Source organism: Epinephelus moara, chromosome 13, assembly GCF_006386435.1.
Source record: "Epinephelus moara isolate mb chromosome 13, YSFRI_EMoa_1.0, whole genome shotgun sequence".
NCBI classification, from domain to species: domain Eukaryota; kingdom Metazoa; phylum Chordata; class Actinopteri; order Perciformes; family Serranidae; genus Epinephelus; species Epinephelus moara.
In genome coordinates, this window is record NC_065518.1 from 4,331,392 (window position 1) to 4,353,182 (window position 21,791).

Below are 21,791 nucleotides of genomic sequence, written 5' to 3' on the forward strand. Positions count from 1 at the left end.
CATCAACAAAAGGACATGGTTTGGTTCAGAATAAACATCATGGTTTGGTTCAAAATTCAAACAGGAAGAAAACACTGTGCTCATGGGTGAAAGTCCAGGGTTTGTTGCATCCATCCACCACCCCTCCCACCTTACCTTAAGGGACTTTCCAGCTCCTTACATTACGTCGTTACCGGCAGTGCCATATCATATTGCAGCAACAGGTGCCATGTGGCCACATTCCAAACTGATGCCATCCAGCAGCTTATCATACTGCCGCGGAAAATGCTGTCCAACAGACCGGCGGTGTATCATAACACCATGAAAGGTGGCTTTTCATGTCAGGTGTCTGACAGTGTGCCTGTATTCGACAACTTAAGAATAAGAAAGGGCTGGAGAAGCCTGTTTCTGAAATCTCACGAGACTTGACTTGTTGCAGGAACAACGCAGTGGAAACAAGTGACACAGTTAAATGTGTTGGAATACAGAAAGCATTTCCTACTCTTATCTAAAAGATAAGAATATTTAGCTAATTTCAACAATGTGAAAAAGCCTGTGAGATTTCAGAGCGAGACTCTCCAGTGTGTAATGCTATTGGACAGCGTCAGTTTGCTGCCAGTAACGACCTACTATAAGGAACTGGTAAGTCCCTGTAGGGTGGGCGGGGGGTGGTGGTAAATATGTCAGGCAAACACAAGACTTTGACCCGGGAGGCCACTGTTTGCTCTCCATGTGAATGTTGAGCCAAACCATGATGTTATTTTCTGAACTTTTTTCTGAACACGTGCTTTTATGCACAAGGAAATAAACCTATATACGAGTTGTTTTTTTCACCACCGCTGTAAGTTTATTTTGAAAAAGACTGTATGCATCTAACGAGCAGAAACTGTAAATTTCCTGTGAAAACGAAAGCAAATTTTTGAAAAGACACAATGCGTATAATGAGTATAAATTCAGACACAGCAGGGTACAGAGTATGTCAAATTTAGACGTGAAATGAGTTGGGATGAGAACGTGTTGAAAATATCAAAGTTAGCCATTAAAGCTAAATCAGGTCTTGTCTTAAAGGGATAGTTCGACATTTTGGCAAATTCGCCTATTGCCGTAATCCCTATAGTCATATGAGTAGGTACATTACCTTTAATTGTCAGTGCGTGCTGTTCTGAGATCGGTGGGGCAGAGCTGCCCGCTGAAATGGAGGTGAACGGTATAGGTCCCTCTCTCCCTCAAAACTAATCAAATACACCATCAAATGACTCCAAAACGCTCTGGTGGACAACTTGTAGCTTACACATTCACCACGCTATGAAATAATAATGTAATATTACGAGACAGAGTTGTTTTGAAGCCAAATGCAGAGCCGGAACTACATTCCAGACATACAGTACTTGCTGGGTGATTTCAAACAATGTATGTTTAGTGCAGTTACTCCCGTCATCAAAACAACAAGTTTGTTGAGAAGAAGCCAGAATATACGGAGGTAACGTTACAGCAGAGAGATTGCTGAGCAAAATACACAACGATCACTTACCACGTCTGCTCGTTTAGTGATGCCGACAGATGGTATGACAGTATCTTTCAAGAAAAGCCCTTGAACCATTCCTGAGCTTCTGCGCTCCATCCTTTCAGCGTAGTCCTCCGGTAAAAAATGGCAGGAGCACACAAACATTTTCCGGACCATTTCCACAGGCGTGTTGGGGTCGATGTCCAGCACAAATAGCCATTGTTTCATCCTGTCCGTATTACTGGTTGGAACTACGTGAAACTTCACTTTGCTCCATGTCTTCGGCTTGTTACTGCAACCTTTTACAATGCATGTGTAAACCATGATTTACAAAAACACTTGTAAACTTTCCTCAAACCTTCTGGTGTGTCCAGCTGACGATACCGCAAACAGCTACAAGCAAGAACTACGGCACTGTCTCAGGTAGGCACTGTGTCACTCTGCCCAGTGGTTTACTCAAGAAAGTAGTTCCGAGTATTTACTTTATGTGTCGTAATGTTATTTAATTATACATTATTATTTCATAGCATGGGGAATGCGCAAGCCATGTGTTGTCAACAAGAGCGTTTTGGAGTCATTTGATGGTATATTTGATTAGTTTTGAGGGAGAGAGGGACCTGTACCGTTCACCTCCATTTCAGCGGGCAGCTCTGCCCCACCGATCTCAGAACAGCACGCACTGACAATTAAAGGTAATGTACCTACCCATATGACTATAGGGATTACGGCAATAGGCGAATTTGCCAAAATGTCGAACTATCCCTTTAAAGCTCCTTTGTCAGATGCCAAAAAGGTACTAAACTGTCGAACTGAGTTCAGACGAAGGTTTTCAGTGAGATGTCATCAATAGATTTATTGTTCTTCACATTATTAAACCTGTGAACCTGCACAACAAGCATCTAAATCCCTTTATTATTACACACTCTGAGGATCAGCCCCTGATTTTCAGTCCCGACAGAGACTGAGAGATTTTATTAAAGAGACAATGCCAATACAATGGAGACATTAAAATAATATAAAGGTCCAAACACTGTGCTTTTTGGCCGTGGTCTCCAACAACTAAAGCAGTTAAACCACAAGGAGGATTTTCAAAAGGGGTATTTTTTTTCCAGTTTCCTCTGATGTTAATTCAACATTTCTTACAGCAGAAGTCTGTGAAGATGCTTCATCTCTTTTTCAAAATGTCCCTGCAGACACGAGGGCTCTGATCTGTGACGCTTTGTCTATTTACATCTTCAACTCGCAGCAGAGTCCAGTAACGACACTTCAGCCTTGTAGCTGTGAAAATGTGTTTCCCTGGAGACGCTTTCTGCAGCGTTCCTGCAGCCGTGGCCTCTGTGCTGCACTGATACATTCATAAGTGACCTGAACGGCAGCACCTCATTACTAACACACCCTCTGATCTGAGACAACAACACCATCGGCTCTGTGTGACCTGCTGATAAAGACCAGAGGAACGAATGACTGTTGAATTGACTGTAGAAATATAAATACTTCCTTAAAACATGCTGAATATTGTGTCATCTAAAGTAACAGAGAGCTCCCAGGTGGGTCAGAAAAATGACTAGTTTAATGTTCTGAGATAAACCCGATGACTTTTATTGGAATTCAGTTCAGCAGAGTTAATCACATATTAATTCTTCTGCTTCTTTACACCTGATGGTTTGGTTTTTAAAACGTCATCTGGTTCCTCATAACAATGGATGCTCTGGTATTGCTGGAGAACAAACACAACCAGTGAAGTTACGCCTCTTCTTCTGCGTTTATTTTCACTAATAGACGAGTGGAGCATGCAGAAATATTAATATCCAAACAGGTGATTGAGGGTGTGTCTGCATTTAGTTCTGCCTATCGTCAGAGTCTCGTGCACACAGATCTGCAACTGTTGACATTTATAAAACAGAACCACCCTTTCTAAAAAAAACTGTGTACCCGAGCTTTAAATATACGAAAAGACCACCTGATGGCAAGAGGTGACATCATCAACATGTGATATCTTTAAAAGTCGACATCCTGTGTTGTGATGCCGTTTAAAGGGGAACTAATGTTTGTTTCAACCTGGGCCCTATTTTCCGATCTCCTTTTGTCTAAATGAGNTGTGTTTACCTTTAGCTGGATTCAGACATGTTCCTCTGCCTGTTGCTGCTCCCTCTCTCTCCTCGTCTGCTCTTCAGTTTCAATGAGATCATGCATAACCCACGTGTCTTGTAAAGCTGCGATCATGTGACCGATGTGCTGACGGGAGCAAACAAGGAAGCGGTCCTGGGCAGTCTGTAGGGAGGCAAGCTGGGGCTATGGACGTGTCAAAAAACACAGGACTTTCCCCAGGAGACAGTTGTTGGGAAACGTGTGAACTTTGAGTCCTCACCATGTTTCATTTCCAGGTTTAGGAAACACGGTGAGGACCTTAACATGACTCAAAGTTCACACTGTTCTGAACTGTTCCTCTGCCTGTTGCTGCTCCCTCTCTCTCCTCGTCTGCTCTTCAGTTTCAATGAGCTCTGCTTCCACGTTCGAATAAATACGGGCGGTCATCAAATTCAAATGGCTCATCCAGATCCAGTTGGTCAAAATTGGGTAAAATTCAGCCATGACTACTCGTAACTCCTGGCATTTGTAAGGTCACTCCAGCGGTAACTTCCTGCAACAACTCAAATTTTGCGAGACGTGAGATTTCAGAGCCAGACTTTCACTCTCTGAGTGAGTGTTTTGACTTGCCACAACAAACATATCTGATTTTTTACCCGATTTTGACCAACTGGATCTGGTTGAGCCATTTGAATTTGATGACCACCTGTATTTATTTGAACACGGAGTACACGGACGTACACGGACGCAGAGCTCATTGAAACTGAAGAGCGGACGAGGAGAGAGAGGGAGCAGCAACAGGCAGAGGAACATGTCTGAATCCAGCTAAAGGTAAACACAGACGTTCATTTCTCCTTTCCGTTATGTTGTCAGATAATTATACTAACAATCCGAGCCTATCTGTGTGAAAAAAATGCACTTTTAGTGGACGTATTTTGACGTTGTTTGACGCTGTCTGAGTGCCCTATTATTTAATATAGCGCGTGCTCACGGGCTGCAGGCAGGTCAGCCCTAGCTTCATACTGGAGACATGTCACATATTGAACATCCTATCACTCATTTAGACAAAAGGAGATCTGAAAATAGGGCCCAGGTTGAAAAAACATTAGTTCCCCTTTAAATGGATATAAAATCAGAACCATAATATCTAGACCAGTCATTCTTTTGCAGCAGAAAGTTTCGGTTTCTGTCTTCCATATCATCACATTGTGCACAGACCTGCACCTGATGTAGGCTTTATACCAAAATGTAATATATTACTGTATTACTGTAAAGCATTACAAAAGTAATGTGTAACCCCCAACACTGACTGATACATAGATATACCTATTTTAAACTACTTATATAAAGTTATGGAAAAGTTTTGAAAGTTCATTGAAAAAAGGTGTTAATTATGAGTTATTATGAGTTCCCAAATTGCATCCACGTCAACATACAAGTTGTAATTACAGCTGTGACACTCAGATATTTATAAATGCCCCAAGATATCCGATTTGACACTAATTAATACTGAAGTGCCTGAAAAGCAAACAAACAGACGCCTCACATCAACCAGATTCTGTCCTTCAGTGTAATTAAACCTAAATTCAATGTGTTGGAGTATTTTAATTCTCACATGGTCATTTTAAAATAAGAACTACACACCTGTATCCATTTCACCATAGAAGAAGAACCTTCCTATGTACAGAGATTCAGGTTTTCCAGGAACCCTGCGAGTCCTGTGAGTGACCTGGTCATCACTCTTCAGTTCACCGTATCTCCCTCTGTGACAGACATGTTTTCACCACCTGACACCTGCCTCTTGTCCCTGGGCCCTCCTGTCAGCGCTCAGACTGACGGGCTGAAACCTGGTCTGTGAAATGTATCGCCGAGCTTCACACATTGTTATTCACGGCGACATAAAGCAGCTTCCCGCTACGCCTCGGGTGTCTTTGTTCCAGCGGTGAGAAGCTCATTGTGCTCTCTGTGTACATACATGAAGATTATTGTGATGAAGCACACGGGAGCATTTGACTTCCTGTGGACAGTACGGGAGGCAAGAGAGGGTTCATGAACAGTGACAGAAAGGTCACACCATCGACCATCGCCTCCACCTCCTGATGAGCTCATATATGTAATCATATGTTCATATATCACGTCACTTTAGAAACATTGATATGGTAATGATTTGTAAAAACATATATTGCCAACATTTCCTTCTGGTGACTGCGCTGAGCATACATGTCATAACACATCATTTGTCATGTATCATGGTGTGTATCATGTCATTGGGTCACTGATACAGTACAACACAATCCCTCTTTTCTCTGAACGTGTGAAATGTTTGGTTTTAGTTTACAAGCTCATGTCTGCGGGGCATCATTTGAAACTTTGCCCCCTTTTGTTCGCTGAATGGGGGTTAAGAGACTTTTCATCCTCCAGCTCGTACAGTAAGCGGAGAGAGACAGTGGAAAAGTACAGTAAGACTCCTCTCGCTGTGGGTCGTGGAATACTGGAGCTTCTCAGGGAAAAGAGGCTGGATGGAAACTTGACACATGTGAGCAGTGTGTGGTGATCTGCTGGCCTGATTATGTCTGAATGTCGTGGAAAGTGAGGCTAACAAACCTCAATAAACCTGACAACCACTGAATGGTTTGATGACTTTTTATTCCCCCCTGCAGGTCTGCCTTACGGCTGGGAGGAGGCCTACACTGCAGATGGAGTCAAGTACTACATCAAGTAAGAGGAATCAGACATTTTCCAACCCCAAAACTCAAAACCACAAAACTACGCACTGACCCTCCCTGTAATGTAAGTTTATAATGTATATTAGTGGTGGTTTGAAGCATGGTGGTATGAGGTACAGTACTCAATAGTCAGTTTATTACCTACATGTCAGTTGGCGTGCTCCCAGTTTTGAGAAGCAGGCAGGAGTACTGACATGGAAGCTAAGCAGTGTACTGCTGCGGATGGGGGCAGGACGGGAGGATGGCTTGGCTGTTCAGGTTTTATTTCCTCGCCCCTGTAGCGAGTGAATCTGCCTGTAGTGAAACCGGGGCTAACCGGTGCTTCCTCCTCAGGCTCTACTTCACTCAGCTGCCCCACAGACCCGCTGCTTCTTCCCACTTTAACCTGAATAACAAACCAGAGCTAGCTGGGAGCGGCTAGCGGAGCGTTAGCTGCAGCATGGCCAGAGGGAAGCACAGCCAGTTAGCCTCCGCTAGCCTCCCAGCTAGCCCCGGCTCTCCGATTGGATCCAACCGGAGCACCGAGCCCTGGTTTGTTATTCAGGTTAAAGTGGGAAGAAGCGGCGGGTTTATCGGGCAGCTGAGTGAAGTGGAGCCTGCGGAGGAAACACCGGGACCGTCTGGATGTAATAGTCCGTGGAGGTGCTGCAGTGCTCGGCTGCACAGATAGGAAACCCCTCGGCTGACAGGATGTACCACTCTGGTTTGGCTTAAAATAACCTTTTACTAATGCAATATAGCATCATGTGACCTACATGACATACATCATGTGCATTGACTGTATATGGATGTACCTACCATGATGTCACCCATTGGTTTGTGGACTAACAGTTTGAAGCCTTGAGCAGTGACTTCTGGCGTCAGACACTGAGGAAAATAGTGGTCCTCCCACGTCCACATAATACTCAACTTGTCGCTGTTATTCTGTCATGGCGCCTGGTGGTGTTAGGGGGAAAAGTGGCTGCACAACAACGTAAGTTAAGGGGGGCGAAAAGTTCGAATAGGGCAGGTGGACGGGTGGTGGAGGGGTCCAACAACCATGTTCTTTCACCCAGGAAGCCGGTGTTCACTTCCTGTTAGATTGTAAAGACTGTTCTTTTTTCCTAAACCCAACCACATGTGTGTTTTGGCTAAATGTAACTATGTGCATTTGTTGTTAAAGGAAAAGAACCGACGTACCAATATAGTGCTTTTATTTTAAAAGAGACTGTTTGCAAACTACATTTCCTGTGAAAACAGAAGTGTATTTTGAAAACAGACAATGCATGTAACAGGCTGAAGTTGACACGGCGTCCCAGAATGTCAACAACCAACACACCCAGGGTACCTTGGACGTCATATGTGGACGTGGAAAGTCCATGACCAAACATGGACAGGTGACGAGGTCAGGGTGAGAATGAGTTGTTTATAGAGCCATAGGTGACCATGTGTGGAGTGGATCTGACTGAATGGTGAGCTATAGAGACCAAAACTGGTTTTTGTACCAGGCTGTAAACATGTTTATTTCTGCTGTAAAGTTTTAACATGGGGGTCTGTGGGGACTGACTCGCTCTTGGAGCCAGCCTCTGGTGGACGTTAGAGGAAGTGCAGTTTTTGGGACTTCTGCATTGGCTTCATTTTTCAGCCCCAAAGGGTGATCCTTGGTCCTGTGACATATGTCACTAGATTAACATGCTAAACAGACTAGCACACTACAAGGTTATTAAAATAACTCCACTGACCTTTGGTTTCTGACGGGACACGAACAGCGGCCTCCCTGGTGAAAGTACAATGTTCGTTGATCCATCCACCTCCCCTCCCACTGGCGGCCCTATGCAGACTTTTTTGCTCTTTTTTCCATGACAGTTGCCACACCACTAATTACTGAACTTCCACTGACCACTGAGCTTCCAGAGAAATGTCTGAGGAAGCAGTTTAGGCCTCAAGAAGCTGTCTGTCTGGTGATCTGACACATTCAATACCTTGTTGTGTGTTACTCTGACCCGTGACAGTCATGTGACCCAGACGACATCATGGACCCTCCCTGTGACGAGCAGCGGCGCCACGCTGCCTCCCGCAGCTTCGGAGACCTCAGAGCTGGAGGGACAGAGAAACGGCGAGGTGACCGACCGGAGGCCCAGCCCGTCCATTGAGACGGAGATGTGAAAACCTGCAGCAGACTGTCCCGCCTGTCTGTCATTAGTGTTACCATAGCAACATGACGTTTTTATCTGTACACGTTTTCTGAAGGTCACATTTTCCCATAGCCCCAATTAAAGTTATATATATTAAAATGTTTAGTTTCAAACCCACATAACTTTATTTAAATTAAAAGAAACAGTTTGACATTTGGTAAAAAAAAAATGGTTATTTGCTTTATTGCAGATGTTTAGATTGATTCCAATCTAACGTATGTACAGCACGTACATACGTATGTATGTATGTTAGCTTAGCTTAGCATAAAGAGCTAGCCTGACTCTGTCCAAACTTAAATCCACCTATCAGCAACCAGTCTTCATGCTAAGGTAGGCTAACCAGTGGCTGGCTGTAGCTTCACATTGGTATTGATGTTTAATCAAAGTCTTTCCCAAGTTTTTCTAGAAATAAATATGTCAGACTGAATTTTGGGGAGGTGTGTCTAGAATGATGCCTGAGACATTTAAAATATGTCCATAAATGTGTGTCTCTGTTGGACAGTGTCTTTGTTTTAACTGAAAAAACCTTCAGGGGAAATTTGGTAAAATATAAATCAGGATTTACTGGTCTCTGGTTCTTTCCCTAGGAAGTAATGTGGTTGTAAAGCTTCAGTCCCTTTAGGTCTACAAGTGATATTAATTCAAAATGTTTCTGAATAAAGTTCTGCTGTAACTCATCAGTGGTTCAGCCTCGATTCATAAAACTTTTCCACATCCTGTCTGCTAGATGTCTTCTGCTGGATTTTTTTTGTCCTGGTTCCAGACCTTTGAGTTCCCATCTACATCTCTGATCCAGATAGTTCTGGTGTTGTGCTCATTGATGGCTGACACAGTTATCAATGTTATCGATTATCAGCAGGATTTAAGTAGAGATTTTTGTCTTCCCTTTATGAGTGAGAAAACATGATCAGTTTACAAACTAAATTCAATAGAAGTGGAGTTGCTCATGTGGTCGAAGTTGACATCAACTATTTTGCTTTAAGTCCAAATTTGGTGAAATGTAAATCTGGTCCGATGACCAGCAACAAACCTCTTGCTGGTTTTAGCAGCTCAGTCGCTAGAAGAAAATGTTGGCATTGAATGTTTCTGGACACGTTACATTTCTATGTTTCATAGGTATATATCAACGTTTCTAAAGTGACGCAGTATATGAGCCATGGAAGGGATGGTAGGCGAGATGGCTGCCAAGCTCCAGAACACTGTTCAGGACTAACAAACAACAAAACTGGCTGTGTTTTAGCGTGTCATTGCCGTGTTTCCAGTGGCTTTCTAGTCACCAAACTTGGGAGTTTTTTCGCAACCCATTGCTGTTTTTCCGGTGGGAATAGTACCATGAACAGCAGTTGTTTTTTACAGAGACATCGCCGCGGTTCCTGCTTTTTTCGGGAGGCCGGTAAAAAGTTTATAACAGTAGTCGAGTCGGCTTGGAATAAACACACAAATCAATTTCTCTGCATCTTTGTCATTTATAAATGGACATGCTGTAGTGATGTTGTTGATGATGTCGCCATCTTGTTAATGTGGGACTTGAGGCTTTTGTTCTAGGGTGGACCAGCAGAATTTCAGTTTTGTCCTAATTTAACTTTAGAAACTGATTGCTCACCCATTTACTTTGCCAAAATAATAATAATATAATAAACGTTATTTATAAAGTGCTTTTCAAAACAAAGTTACAAAGTGCAAATAAAATGGGGCAATTCTGAGGAAATGCAAAGAACAAAAAATAAAATAAAGATAAAATACCATCACTGAGGTAGATTAGCAAAGATTGGCAACTAATTGCCCTATCGATTGCACTGAGGTACTTCAAATCAAACTAAATAAAATAAATAAAAGAATACAAAACCACTGACAACACAAGATAAAAACAATAAAGATAATCAAATGAGACATATATAAAATAAGCAGTGTGCTAAAACTAATAAAAGGCTTTTTTGAACAGATTCATTTTTAAGAAGCGATTTAAAAGATGTCACTGATCAGCAGCCTCAGATCCTCAGGCAGGGAGCTCCATAGCTGAAGGGCCTCAGTCACCTTTAGTTTTGAGCCCTGCCTGAGGATCTGAGGCTGCGCCCTGGTTCATCGGGGAGCAGCATCTCAATGATGTAGCTGGGGACAGAGCCATGAAATGCTTTAAAAGTGATCAGTAAAATCTTAAAATCAATTCTAAAACTGACTGGTAACCAGTGAAGAGAGGCTAAAACGGGGCTGAGGTGGTCATGTTTTCCAGTGTTAGTTAAAAGCCGAGCAGCTGCATTTTGCACTAGCTAAAGCCGTGAGATGACTTTTTGGGTCAACCCTGAAGACAAGGAGTTGCAGCAGTCTTACTATGAAGAAATAAAAGCATGGATGACCTTCTCAAGATCATGTTGAGAGAGATCGGACCTGATTTTGGAGATGATTCTTCATTGAAAGAAAGAGGACTGGCCAAGGTGGTTTTGTAGAATAATGATGGATTTTGGAGGACCAAAGAGGATTATTTCTGATTTGCTTTGGGACACTCAGCAGTTTTTGTCAGACAGACAGGATAAAAGATGTTTAAAATTGCCTTCCTCACTGGTTTTATGCAGAAGAAAAGGGGGCCAAGGATGGATCCTTGGGGAACACCGCAGGTCAGAGGGGTCGCAGAGGAGGAGCTGTTGCCAATGGTGACTGAGATCAGTTCGATAAATACAAAGTATACAAAAGACAGGTAGTGATGGAGTTTATGGCTGCAGCATTGTTTGGTTCAGCAGAACCATTTGGGTTGTTCAAATTATGCTTTTTGTAATTAAATAGTAAAATGCAAGGAATTTCTACGTAAACATCTGTACTGGTAATGCACCAACCCTGAAATCATCTTTACTTTCTTTAACAGATACCTGATACTTTCTGAAAGATAAAGCTGCATTTACATCAGTACCACAGTACAAAGAGTGTACTTCAGATGTTCGTATAATCTTTTCAGGAGAATATTAATTGTAAATAATGTATAAGTATGTTGATAACACTTCTTTTCAGCCGTGAGTGTCTGCAGGTATTTAGCACTGTAGAGCTGAAAACACTTATATGAATCATTTTTTAAAGGTCACATAGGCTGTTTTCACACAGATACCTTCATCACATAAACACCATTTAATGCAATTCAAACCTAAGAGGAAGATATCTTGAGAACTCTTTGAGACTCAAGCATTTTTCCTCTCCACCACTTAAGTCTGTCTGGACTGAGTAGCTGTGCTCTGTTCTTTGTCTCTGCTCAGTTCCCAGCCTTTACAACCTTTCAGGCTGAACAGTCGGCATGTTTTTATTCCCAGCGACAGGAAGGTTTTCTCAGTGCATGAGGCTATTCTGAGAAGGTCTACATTCCTGGCTCTGAATTGTTCTTCAGGGCCACAATAGAGCCTGAAGTTTGCTGCTACAAGCTTGTCCAAACTAACAAGACGTGTTTTTCTTCTCTGTCGCGGCTCGAGGGTAGAAAGACTGAGAGTAATCAGCGGTGAATCAACACGTCAGCTCTCCCATCTGACAGAGGAGATAAGACAGAGATGACGGAGCTGGTTCTCAATCGTTTATTTTCAACCTTAATTAATGTTTTTATAATCAAGACAGAAGAACGAGAACATGTGGTATTTATAAAGTGGTAGAAATTTAATGGAAGGATCAGCCTGTCAGATTCAGACTCCTGGTTTGAGCTTCTTAGCTTCAAATTAAAAGTGCAAGTGTGACAAAATCTGATTTACTTAAAGGTCCAGTGTGTAGGATTTGGGGGGAAATATTGATTGTAATGTAATATAATATAATAAGTATGTTTCCTTTTGTGTATAATCACCTGAAAATAAGAATCATTGTGTTTATGTTAGCGTAGAATGAGTTTATGCTTATGTAGGGCGCAGGTCCTCGTCTACGGAGATCACCAAGTTGCACCACCACGTTTCTACAGTAGCCCAGAACGGACTAAACACTGGCTCTAAACAGGGATATTTTTGTGTAGTTAGAAGTCCCTCCGTGACGAGCAGTGTCATTAAAACACTTTTTTTTTTTTAGTGAAACTGCTCTTTCAGCATTGTTACCTGTTGAATTACCAGGTCCATTTTTTGGGGGGAGAAGAAGCGATCACTGCAGATAATTCGGTTCCTGTTAAAAAAACTCCTGAACATCTGGATCTTAAGTTAACAGGAAAAAGGGTAAGCACTCATTAGCATGCCTACCAGCATTGGAAAACCTTGATGTATTCAGTGTTTCTACTGGTTCAACTCATCGTATCCATTTGTTTTGGAGAGGATTAGACCTCTGCCAACTCAGTCTCACTCCGAAGACGTCAAAAACTGACACTTGGTCAGTGACTTCTGGTGTCGCGAAAAAAGCCATCCTTTCATGTTGGCATGATACGCTCCCCGTACCAACCCAACAACCTCCTTTACCTTACCTATACTACCACAGAGGAGGTAGACCCAGGGAAAGTAGCCTAATTAAGGCTATAACACTCCTCCGCTGGGTTTGTTTCAAGAAAAAATGTTGGATATGTACGTTTCTGCAAACAACATTTGTGCGTTATTATGTAGCTCAGATGTTGAATTCAACAACACTGTGGTAATCAGGTGGTTAGGTTTAGGAACAAAGAACACTTGGTCATGTTTAGGACAAGATCATGTTTTGTCTTAAAATAAAAATGTCAATTCACGGTGTTGTACCTACATAGTGCTTTTATTTTGAAAGAGACTGTATGCAAACTGTACATTTCCTGTGAAAACAGAAGTGTATTTTGAAAACAGACAATGCATGTAACAGGCTGAAGTTGACACGGCGTCCCAGAATGTCAACAACCAACACACCCAGGGTACCTTGGACGTCATATGTGGACGTGGAAAGTCCATGACCAAACGTGGACATGTGACGAGGTCGCAGTGAGAATGTGTTGCATATAATTCACCTCCTGAACATCTGGATCTTATCAGAGAAAACGAGTGAGCACACATTAGACCACACATTAGTCTCTGACAAGCCGAACAGAGTTGGAAAAACACTGTCTGGTAACATGAACGTTATTTATTCAGTGTTTTTACTAGTTTAAATCACCATATCTGTTTGTTTGCGAGAGGAGGAGACCTCTTCCAATAATTTGGCTCCAAGTAAAAACCTCCTGAGCCGTGAACACTGAGGGAATCAGTGTTCAAGCTGTAGACAGTCTTTACCAAATGTAGTAATGTGTCGTAATGAACTCAGCACTGATGTTTATGAACCAACAGCAGCACTTCAAGAGTTCTGGCTCAGAGACACAAATAACTACAATCTTTTCCACCAAATTTCTTTGAAATATGTTACATTTTTCTTTCTTTGATTTCATTTCTTCACTTTTACCTGGAGAAATGAAACTTGAGAAGCTCAGGACGAGAGCGATGGTACACTGTCAAACATTTTAAAGAACTCATAAAACCCCTGTAACGATTTGCTGACTGTGTCCTCAGAAGCCGCACTGTACCACATATTAGAGTTATTATTGGATTGTAACATGTGTTATGTCATAGAGTCAGATCGATATAGAAAAGGTCTTTCCATTTGATGTGGGATTTTAAACCGATTCTTCTCTGTTTTGTTCTTCTGCTGACGTCTTTACTCGAAAGTAACAAAATAAAAGGCTGTAATAATAAGATTATTCTACTGTTGAGCTGCGGGTGAGGAAGTCATTGGGGGAATCATTTATTAAGTGTGAGGCTTTGGCGCTCTTGGAGTGTGTGAATGTGTGTGTGTGTGTGTGTGTGTGTGAATGGTAGTATTTATAGTGTGTGCGCGAGGGCTGGAAGTGGAAGGGCCGAGCCAATATTCTTCCTGCCTCAGGCTCCGAGTATTGATTTCCCTTCGCGCTAGCAAGTGCAGCTATAAATATCTGCCATGCTTGGAAACACTAATGACATGAGACACACACACATATACACACACTCATAAACATCTAAACACAAAGCTGATTGCATGACCACAGTTGATGGTTTGTTTGCTTTTGTTTTTGATGTTTGAGACATCTCTGACAGCGTGAAAACATCAGTTCACATTAGCGTTTGTTGTGGAGCAACCGATGCATGAGAAAAATCTACATTTGTAATTTGTAACATCTCGAGTCTTTGGAGCCAGATAGGACAATTCTGATCAGTAGTTTCATGTCCTTGAATTTGTTTCCTGTCCTAAAATCACACATCATTCCTTTAAATAACAATTTGTGTCCTACAAAACCATATTGACCCAAGTGTAAGACAGTATTCCTTCTGGTCAGCCTAATTATATTCAGCCCGTCCTCATTCCTAGATCGTCAAAAGCTGATGCGTTGTCATGCCCCTCAGCATCTGATATCGACAACAAAGGCATCCTGTTTATGAGACACAGCTTATAACTACCTTCAGTGTAAATCCTCTGCAGCAACATGTGACGCTGAGAGCAACTGAAAAAGCAAGAAGGTCTGCGTATGGGGAGGTGGAGGGGTCAAACGAAACAAGACTTCAACCCTCGAGACTGTTGTTTGTGTATGTACGATCGATATGCACTCACTTCACTCACATTATGTAGCTTTATTGCTTTAACCTGACTGCGACCATTTCACCACATTAACCACATGTTCCACAAAGAGACACTAAAGGTTACCTTGTGCATCGCTATCAGACGCCGTGACAAAGGCAAGGTACATGACGACCTTTCTAAGCTACATCGCCGCTGGTCGCCATTATAGTTTAACAGTAGCTATGTTTACATGCACAAAACTTCTTAATCAGATTAAAAACTTGAGGGATTGGAAATTCAGAATCCACTGTTTGTATGGGTACTAAATCAAATAATCCGATCATGACGTGCACATGCACCAAGCTTTATTGAGAATATCAGCATTTTGACATGCGCAGAGTTGTCCAATTTCCCTAAAATAACCACAGAAGAAGAGGTTCTACTTCCGCCGTTGCTGTAAACAAACGCTGATGCTGCTCCACTTTACTCTTTTGCGCTTTCCCCTGTTCTCTTTATACATCCATGGCTTTTCCCTGCACTCAGAATGGACCTGCGCCAGGTTCTGAAAGCTGTACTTTTGTTTCTATTGTTCTGCGTGATCAAGTTACGGCAATGCATACTGCTCCTGCGTTACAGGAGGAGAGAGCGGGAGTGCCATCCCTCCAAGTTTAGTGCTGCTGCCCCCTCCTCCACCAAAGACCAGAAGCCAGTGGATGAAGGTTAGAAGTAAAGACTGGTGGGAGCAGGTGGTGTGTATCGGCAACCAACCAGTTCAGCTTCAACTCCGCCATGTTCACGGCTTGCCACAAAACAATGCAAAGGCAGCGGAAATACGTCACGTTGACATAGGGCACACATGCGCAGTGAGGTTAATTTTACCCCAAACAGGAAGTCACGATTGGAATAAGTGTGTACATGGACGCGGTTCGGAATAAGGATCCGCATAAACCACCCCTCTCAATCGGAGCACAATTTCTTTCCGAATGAGCCGAATCGGATCAAAATCCTCCAACTGACATGTTTACATGAAGCGTTTTTATTATGATCAGCCCTTTATTCCGAATATTTGTGTCCATGTAAGCATAGCTAGTGCCCAGTGGTGTTGGCTGAAGCTGAAGAGACACAAAGAAAAGAAGCACAGGAAACCAGCGAAGACAAAGGGCGCACCCACCTTTCATCCATAACATCGGCGTACAGTCGTCCAACAGGGTTCCTATTGTCAATCAATCAATCAATTTTATTTATAAAGCCCAATATCACAAATCACAATTTGCCTCACAGGGCTTTACAGCATACGACATCCCTCTGTCCTTATGACCCTCGCAGCGGATAAGGAAAAACTCCCCAAAAAAACCCCTTATTACACATTGTCTGTGTGAATATGTAGTTCTCAGTGGAGATGACTCCTTTTATTATCACTTATGATTTTATTTTTTTTTATTTCGAACATGTAAACCATACAGCACTGAAATCAGACAAAAAAGTAAGTGAACAAGAAAATAATACTATTAATAATAGAAAATAATGATAAAAAGAACAAAACAAACGACGAACAATTAAAAATAAAAGTTACATCTAACATAAGTCAACATGCTCGAAAAGGAGTAGAATGAAGTAAAAACTTTTATAATTCTAACCCCTAATCTGTATTCTTAGATAATGCAATCATATTTTTATACACCAAGTAAAAAAATAAAATAAATTATCTGTACAAAATAACTATAAATTTCACACACTCAAATCCAATATTTATGGACTAGTATATATATATATATATATATATATATATATATATATATATATATATATATATATATATAATATTATATTGTAAATATTATATTATATAATATTTTCTCACTTTTCTTTCTTTTTATATTTATATGTAATTGTATTAAATCTTCTAATTTATAACACAATTAGACTATATATATACTATTACTATACTATTATTTGAATATATACCATAATATATATATATATATAATACATAATATAATATTATAACATGTATTATACAGTTATGTAATATAATACGGATAACTTATCTATAAATAGTTATACATACAGTCACAATATACTTTTTTTTTTATATAAATAGATATAAATGCAGTTACTATATACACATGTCTACGACTATATATCTCTACATACCCTTGGAGTTAAACCCTTTCTTCCCCGTACTTTGTAAAAATCATATGTTTGTATTTATTTTTAAACTGGGTGATGTTTGAACATTGTTGAAGCTCCACATTCAGTCTGTTCCATGATCTTACTCCGTTGATTGTCATACAAAATCTTTTCACAGTTGTTCGGTACCTGCAAGTTTTGAAATTTAACTTTCCCCTTAAATTATACCCTCCCTCTCTTTCATAAAACATGTTTGGTAAGTGGATTGGTGCTGATTTATTCCTCATTTTGCACATAAATTGTGCTGTTTGAAATTCAACAATGTCATGAAATTTGATTATTTTAGATTTATGAAATAGTGATTATGTTTACAATGTTGTGCTTCTGTAATCACGATGTGCTCCAGAATTCTTAAGTTAGATTTTTATCTAAGTGTGGATGATTCACAATTTGAGAGCACAAGTTGCTCATTGAACGCAGTAATTTGTCCATTTTACTGCAGCTTCCAGGCTCTGTGCATTTCCATCCTGACCACCTGTGCAGCAACGCCCCATCATGTGACCTGAGCTCCACCTTTTCTCTTTTTTACAAAACACCAGCAAATTCTTGAAATAACGGATTAATTACCTTCATGTTATCTGGATAAAGGTTCATGATTTTTGTCCTGATAGAGCTGCGGTGGACAAAAAACATTGAGATATTTATAGAGAATTGGAAGCTGCGTTCGAGACACTGCCTGTATTAGATCATCTGTTCGTGCACACACACACAGTCCTGCTCTCTGCTCGTGTCTGAACACTTTACAACCAAATCAGCAGCAAAGTTACACAACCTGCAAAGCCTCTTTTCCTTGATTCAACCTGCAGAACTCAAAGGTCGCAGACGGCATCAACAACTCTGTGAGGATTGGATTAAAAAGCTCGACCCAAACAAATCATAGTCAGCCAGTGATTGGCCGCCTAACAAAGTCACTGATGATGAGTTTAACAGAAAACCCCGAATGACTCCAGCTACATCTCTGTTCCTTAAGTTCTTTGTGATGACAGGTCTTAATAAGCGTCTAGCAGGTCTTGGCTCGGCCACGCTGAGTCTTAAGACGTACCAGGAGGTTCTGACTGAGCTCATTCAAGCCAGCTTTGGTTATGTAAATCAGAATTTCAAAGAGCAATGCAGGCACGACGCTCACACTGGGATTACATGACCACACTGCTGTTTACAGTGGGTTATAAAAAAACAAAAAGTGACCCACAAAACAAGGGCTTCTGTGTAACTGAGCTCCTGTGGTAAATTAGCTCCTCAGCATGAACTGGACTGGAGGCAAATCCCTTCGTTTAGGAGGAAAATCCAATTTACTCTTGTGGAAGGTTCACAGTAGACTCTCTGTGGCCCAGACTTTGACCCAATGATAAAGAACAACTAGAAACCCAGTTATGAATCCTTGTTGCCATGTTTACAGCATATTCTGTGTCATAACGAGGACTAATATCTTTGTGTTCTGACAATAAAAGAGACTGATTAGGTTTTAGCCGTGTTTGTAGCCACACTGGTGTCCTGGCGCTAAAGATGGTGACGTCTGTTGGTCATTTGTTCCAGTCTCCAGATAATTAATCCTGATAACTCTGCACTACCGTACACATCAGATTATCCATTTGTTAAACATTTAAGCTCGTGACAGGATGCCTTGAATTTCTGTTAATCCCAGATGTTCCAGATTAATACTATTAAATTCATATTTTAATTTTAACTGACAGCTGATTCTCATTCCCAACTTGCCAAATACTGCTGCTCTGTTAGTTAGCACGATGTTTGTGAATTCTGATCCAAATCATCCTGTTTTCTTCTAAAGCTAACCACTTGCATTTGTTGCACGAGAAAATAAACCAAGAGAAAGACTTTATGCATCTAATGTGCAGAAACCGTACATTTGCTGTGAAAATGGAAGTGTATTTTGAAAAGACACAATGCATGTAACAGATGTAAATTGACACGCTGTCCAGGAACATCAGCAACAGACACAGGAGGATATCTGCCGCGTCATATGGGGAAGTCCACTGACAAAGCGGTGATATTTGACGAGTTGGGGTGAGAACATGTTTAATATGACCATTTTTAGCGAAGACAGTCATTTTTTTCCAGCGCATTCTGCACCTTTGAAGCATGATCCTGACTTAGTGTTAAGCAAAACTATCTTTGCTTTTTTGTGTCTGTCTGAAGCAAAGGAAGGAATGTTATCTTTCAGTCCAGCACCTTTGGAACCAGCAGTAACCCTTCAGACATGGTACCTATAGACCCTCGGTCTGTTCAGACAGTCCTCTTAAATGTGGGCGGGGTTGTTGTCACTCACTGCTCCGTCCAGCACTCGCTGTATTTCCTCATCAGCGGTGACACAGATGGAAGTCTGCACCTGGTTTATCGTCCACAGAACGAGGCTGCACGCCCACATTTTCAGAACAAAATAGAACAGGCTGCAGTGAGAGTCTCTCTCCATGGGATATTTAAAAATAGCAGCTTTGTGCATTTAGTCCTTCTCAGGCAAGCTCAGGGGTTTAGTGTTGCTGCAGCCCACAGGAAGTGAGGATTAGAATATATGACCTTCACATAATCCGCTCCAAATTAATCTATATTTTTAAAGTCATTACTAAAAGTGTGTGTCATATAAAAACTAAAGTGATGGTCAAAGTTGTCACAGTGTAATTTAAGGTGTGCTGATGGATTCACGTCATCAACTCATGCATTGAGTAACATTACAAGTTAACGTTCCACCTTAAAAGTTGCCGGCAGCCGGCCCAGTGAATGAACAGAGGTTACATAAAACTAGGACCCTACAATACCAGAGTAGCGACACACATTGGTCATACGTAAAGTTGGTCACGTGCCCTCTAGTGGCAGGATAGCGCGTTGCATATCCGACCAAGAACCGACTGAACTTTAGTAAAGCTGCATTGCTGCCGACCAGGAATTCTTGTGCGTTTCCAAAGTCAAGCAAACCTAAGGAATTCTTGTGCGTTTCCAAAGTCAAGCAAACCTAAAAGCATAATCTACCATAATCTACCGTAATGGGAAAATCGGTGACCCGTTTACAGGTTAAAAAACAAAACAAAAACAGTCATCTACCATAATGTTTCTCTCTACATTTTGAAATAAACAAATTATAAGCATGACTTAATATGACCAAGACAGCTAAAAGTAAAAACAAGGACGTTTTCATCAATTTACACACAAGTGTACGTCAGACATACTGTAAGTGAATGGGTTTTCTGGTCGGAAAGGTAATGCCCTCATGTCCCACTAGAGGGCACGTGAGGCTTGACTTCAGCATACCACAGGAGTCAATGGAAGTGTCGTCACTCTGGTATTGCAGGGTCCTACATAAAACCAGAGTGACCGTCCTCTACTGACCAATCAGACTGCAGGGTTTCTAGCTCCACCTTTTAGTACCAGATCTGTGTGCTAGGTACCCCAACAGAGGGGGGACCAAACATGGGGACGGTAAAGAACGCTTCTGTCAGTACCATCCACAACTTTCACTGTGGAAATGGAAATAAAAACATGCTGAACTGAACCGTACTGCTCAGTGGAAACGAGGCTTTAATGTGATGCAGACTCTCATGTGTTGTGCTGAAGAACACGCTGCTTCACGAAAGTCTGCCAGTGAAAGTCTGAACCATGATGGAGAGACGTGAGCGTGATGTGACCGAGAAGCATCCAGTAGACATGAGACATGCACAGAAGCACAATAGCCTCACAAGCTGAGTCTTACAACAAACAACAGCGTGTCCTTGCCATTTCCTGTCGGGAATGTGCCCAAAACTGGATATTTTAAGCCATAACCAAGTGTTTTTCTTTTATGCCTAAACCTAACCACATTTTAAGCACAGCATTGTGGGCTGTCACATAAGATTAGTCTCACCTGGGGACCTCTAGTCATTAGTAATAATTGTAGAGGTAATCTGTGATCTCAATCCTGTGCAAATCTGCCATGACTGCATTTTGTCAAGCAAAAACATCACTGTAGGTGAAGACTCACATGATGTGTCGTCACCTGATGTACTGTTGGTGTGTAAATGTTTATTAGAGCAGCTTTAACATGAACACCTGCTCAGATTGTCCCATAAATCTGTCTGCAGAGCGGCAGACGGTGTTTCTAACAGGTGTAACCATTAATGTATACAGACACTGCAGGTGGTGACAACGAGTGGGTCACAGATCGACCGTGCGTATTAAAGGGATGAGTCAGAGCTTTGCGTTTGGCCAAGTCACCTCTCAGTGAGTCTGAGCCCTGTCCTACTTTCCTCGCTCACAAAGGTTGTCACAACATCACCGTGCTGTAGCAACCGCTGTTGCTAAGGGAGTTTTAATGAGAGCAGGGCTGATAGGGATTTGTCAGGGCTGCTGAGGATTTCTTCTTCTTCTTCTTTTTCCAGCCGGTGTCACATCTGGTGTTTGGCTGCTGTATGTAAGAGGAGTCTGACTGAAGGTGGTCACAGTGATCCATCTCATGTTCACATGTTCACATGTACAGACAGGTCTGATGATACAGGCCAGTACAATCACTCAAACACAGAGTGTACATGTGTCACTTAGCTGTTATGTAATGACCTTAAAATATCCCTTTAATATTTCTCTGCTGTTAAATACCTGATAAAGTCACGGCCTCACAGAGTGTTCATACGTGTCTCCTCTCCTCTCCTTTTGCTCCTTTCTTTCATGTCCTTTTTCTTCCCT

The 21,791-nt window shown here is 41.6% G+C and overlaps 1 protein-coding gene across 1 annotated transcript in view; it reads left to right on the top strand.

Annotated features, from left to right (window-relative positions):
• The window catches only part of stxbp4 (syntaxin binding protein 4), a 75,829-nt gene extending 66,701 nt beyond the window's left edge, over positions 1-9,128 (top strand). The window contains exons 21-22 of the mRNA XM_050059355.1: positions 6,232-6,289; positions 8,289-9,128. Of these exons, the coding sequence (XP_049915312.1) occupies positions 6,232-6,289; positions 8,289-8,442 (212 nt within the window). The 3' untranslated portion in view covers positions 8,443-9,128. The remainder of the gene's footprint in view (positions 1-6,231; positions 6,290-8,288) is intronic.
• Positions 9,129-21,791: the final 12,663 nt, after the last annotated feature.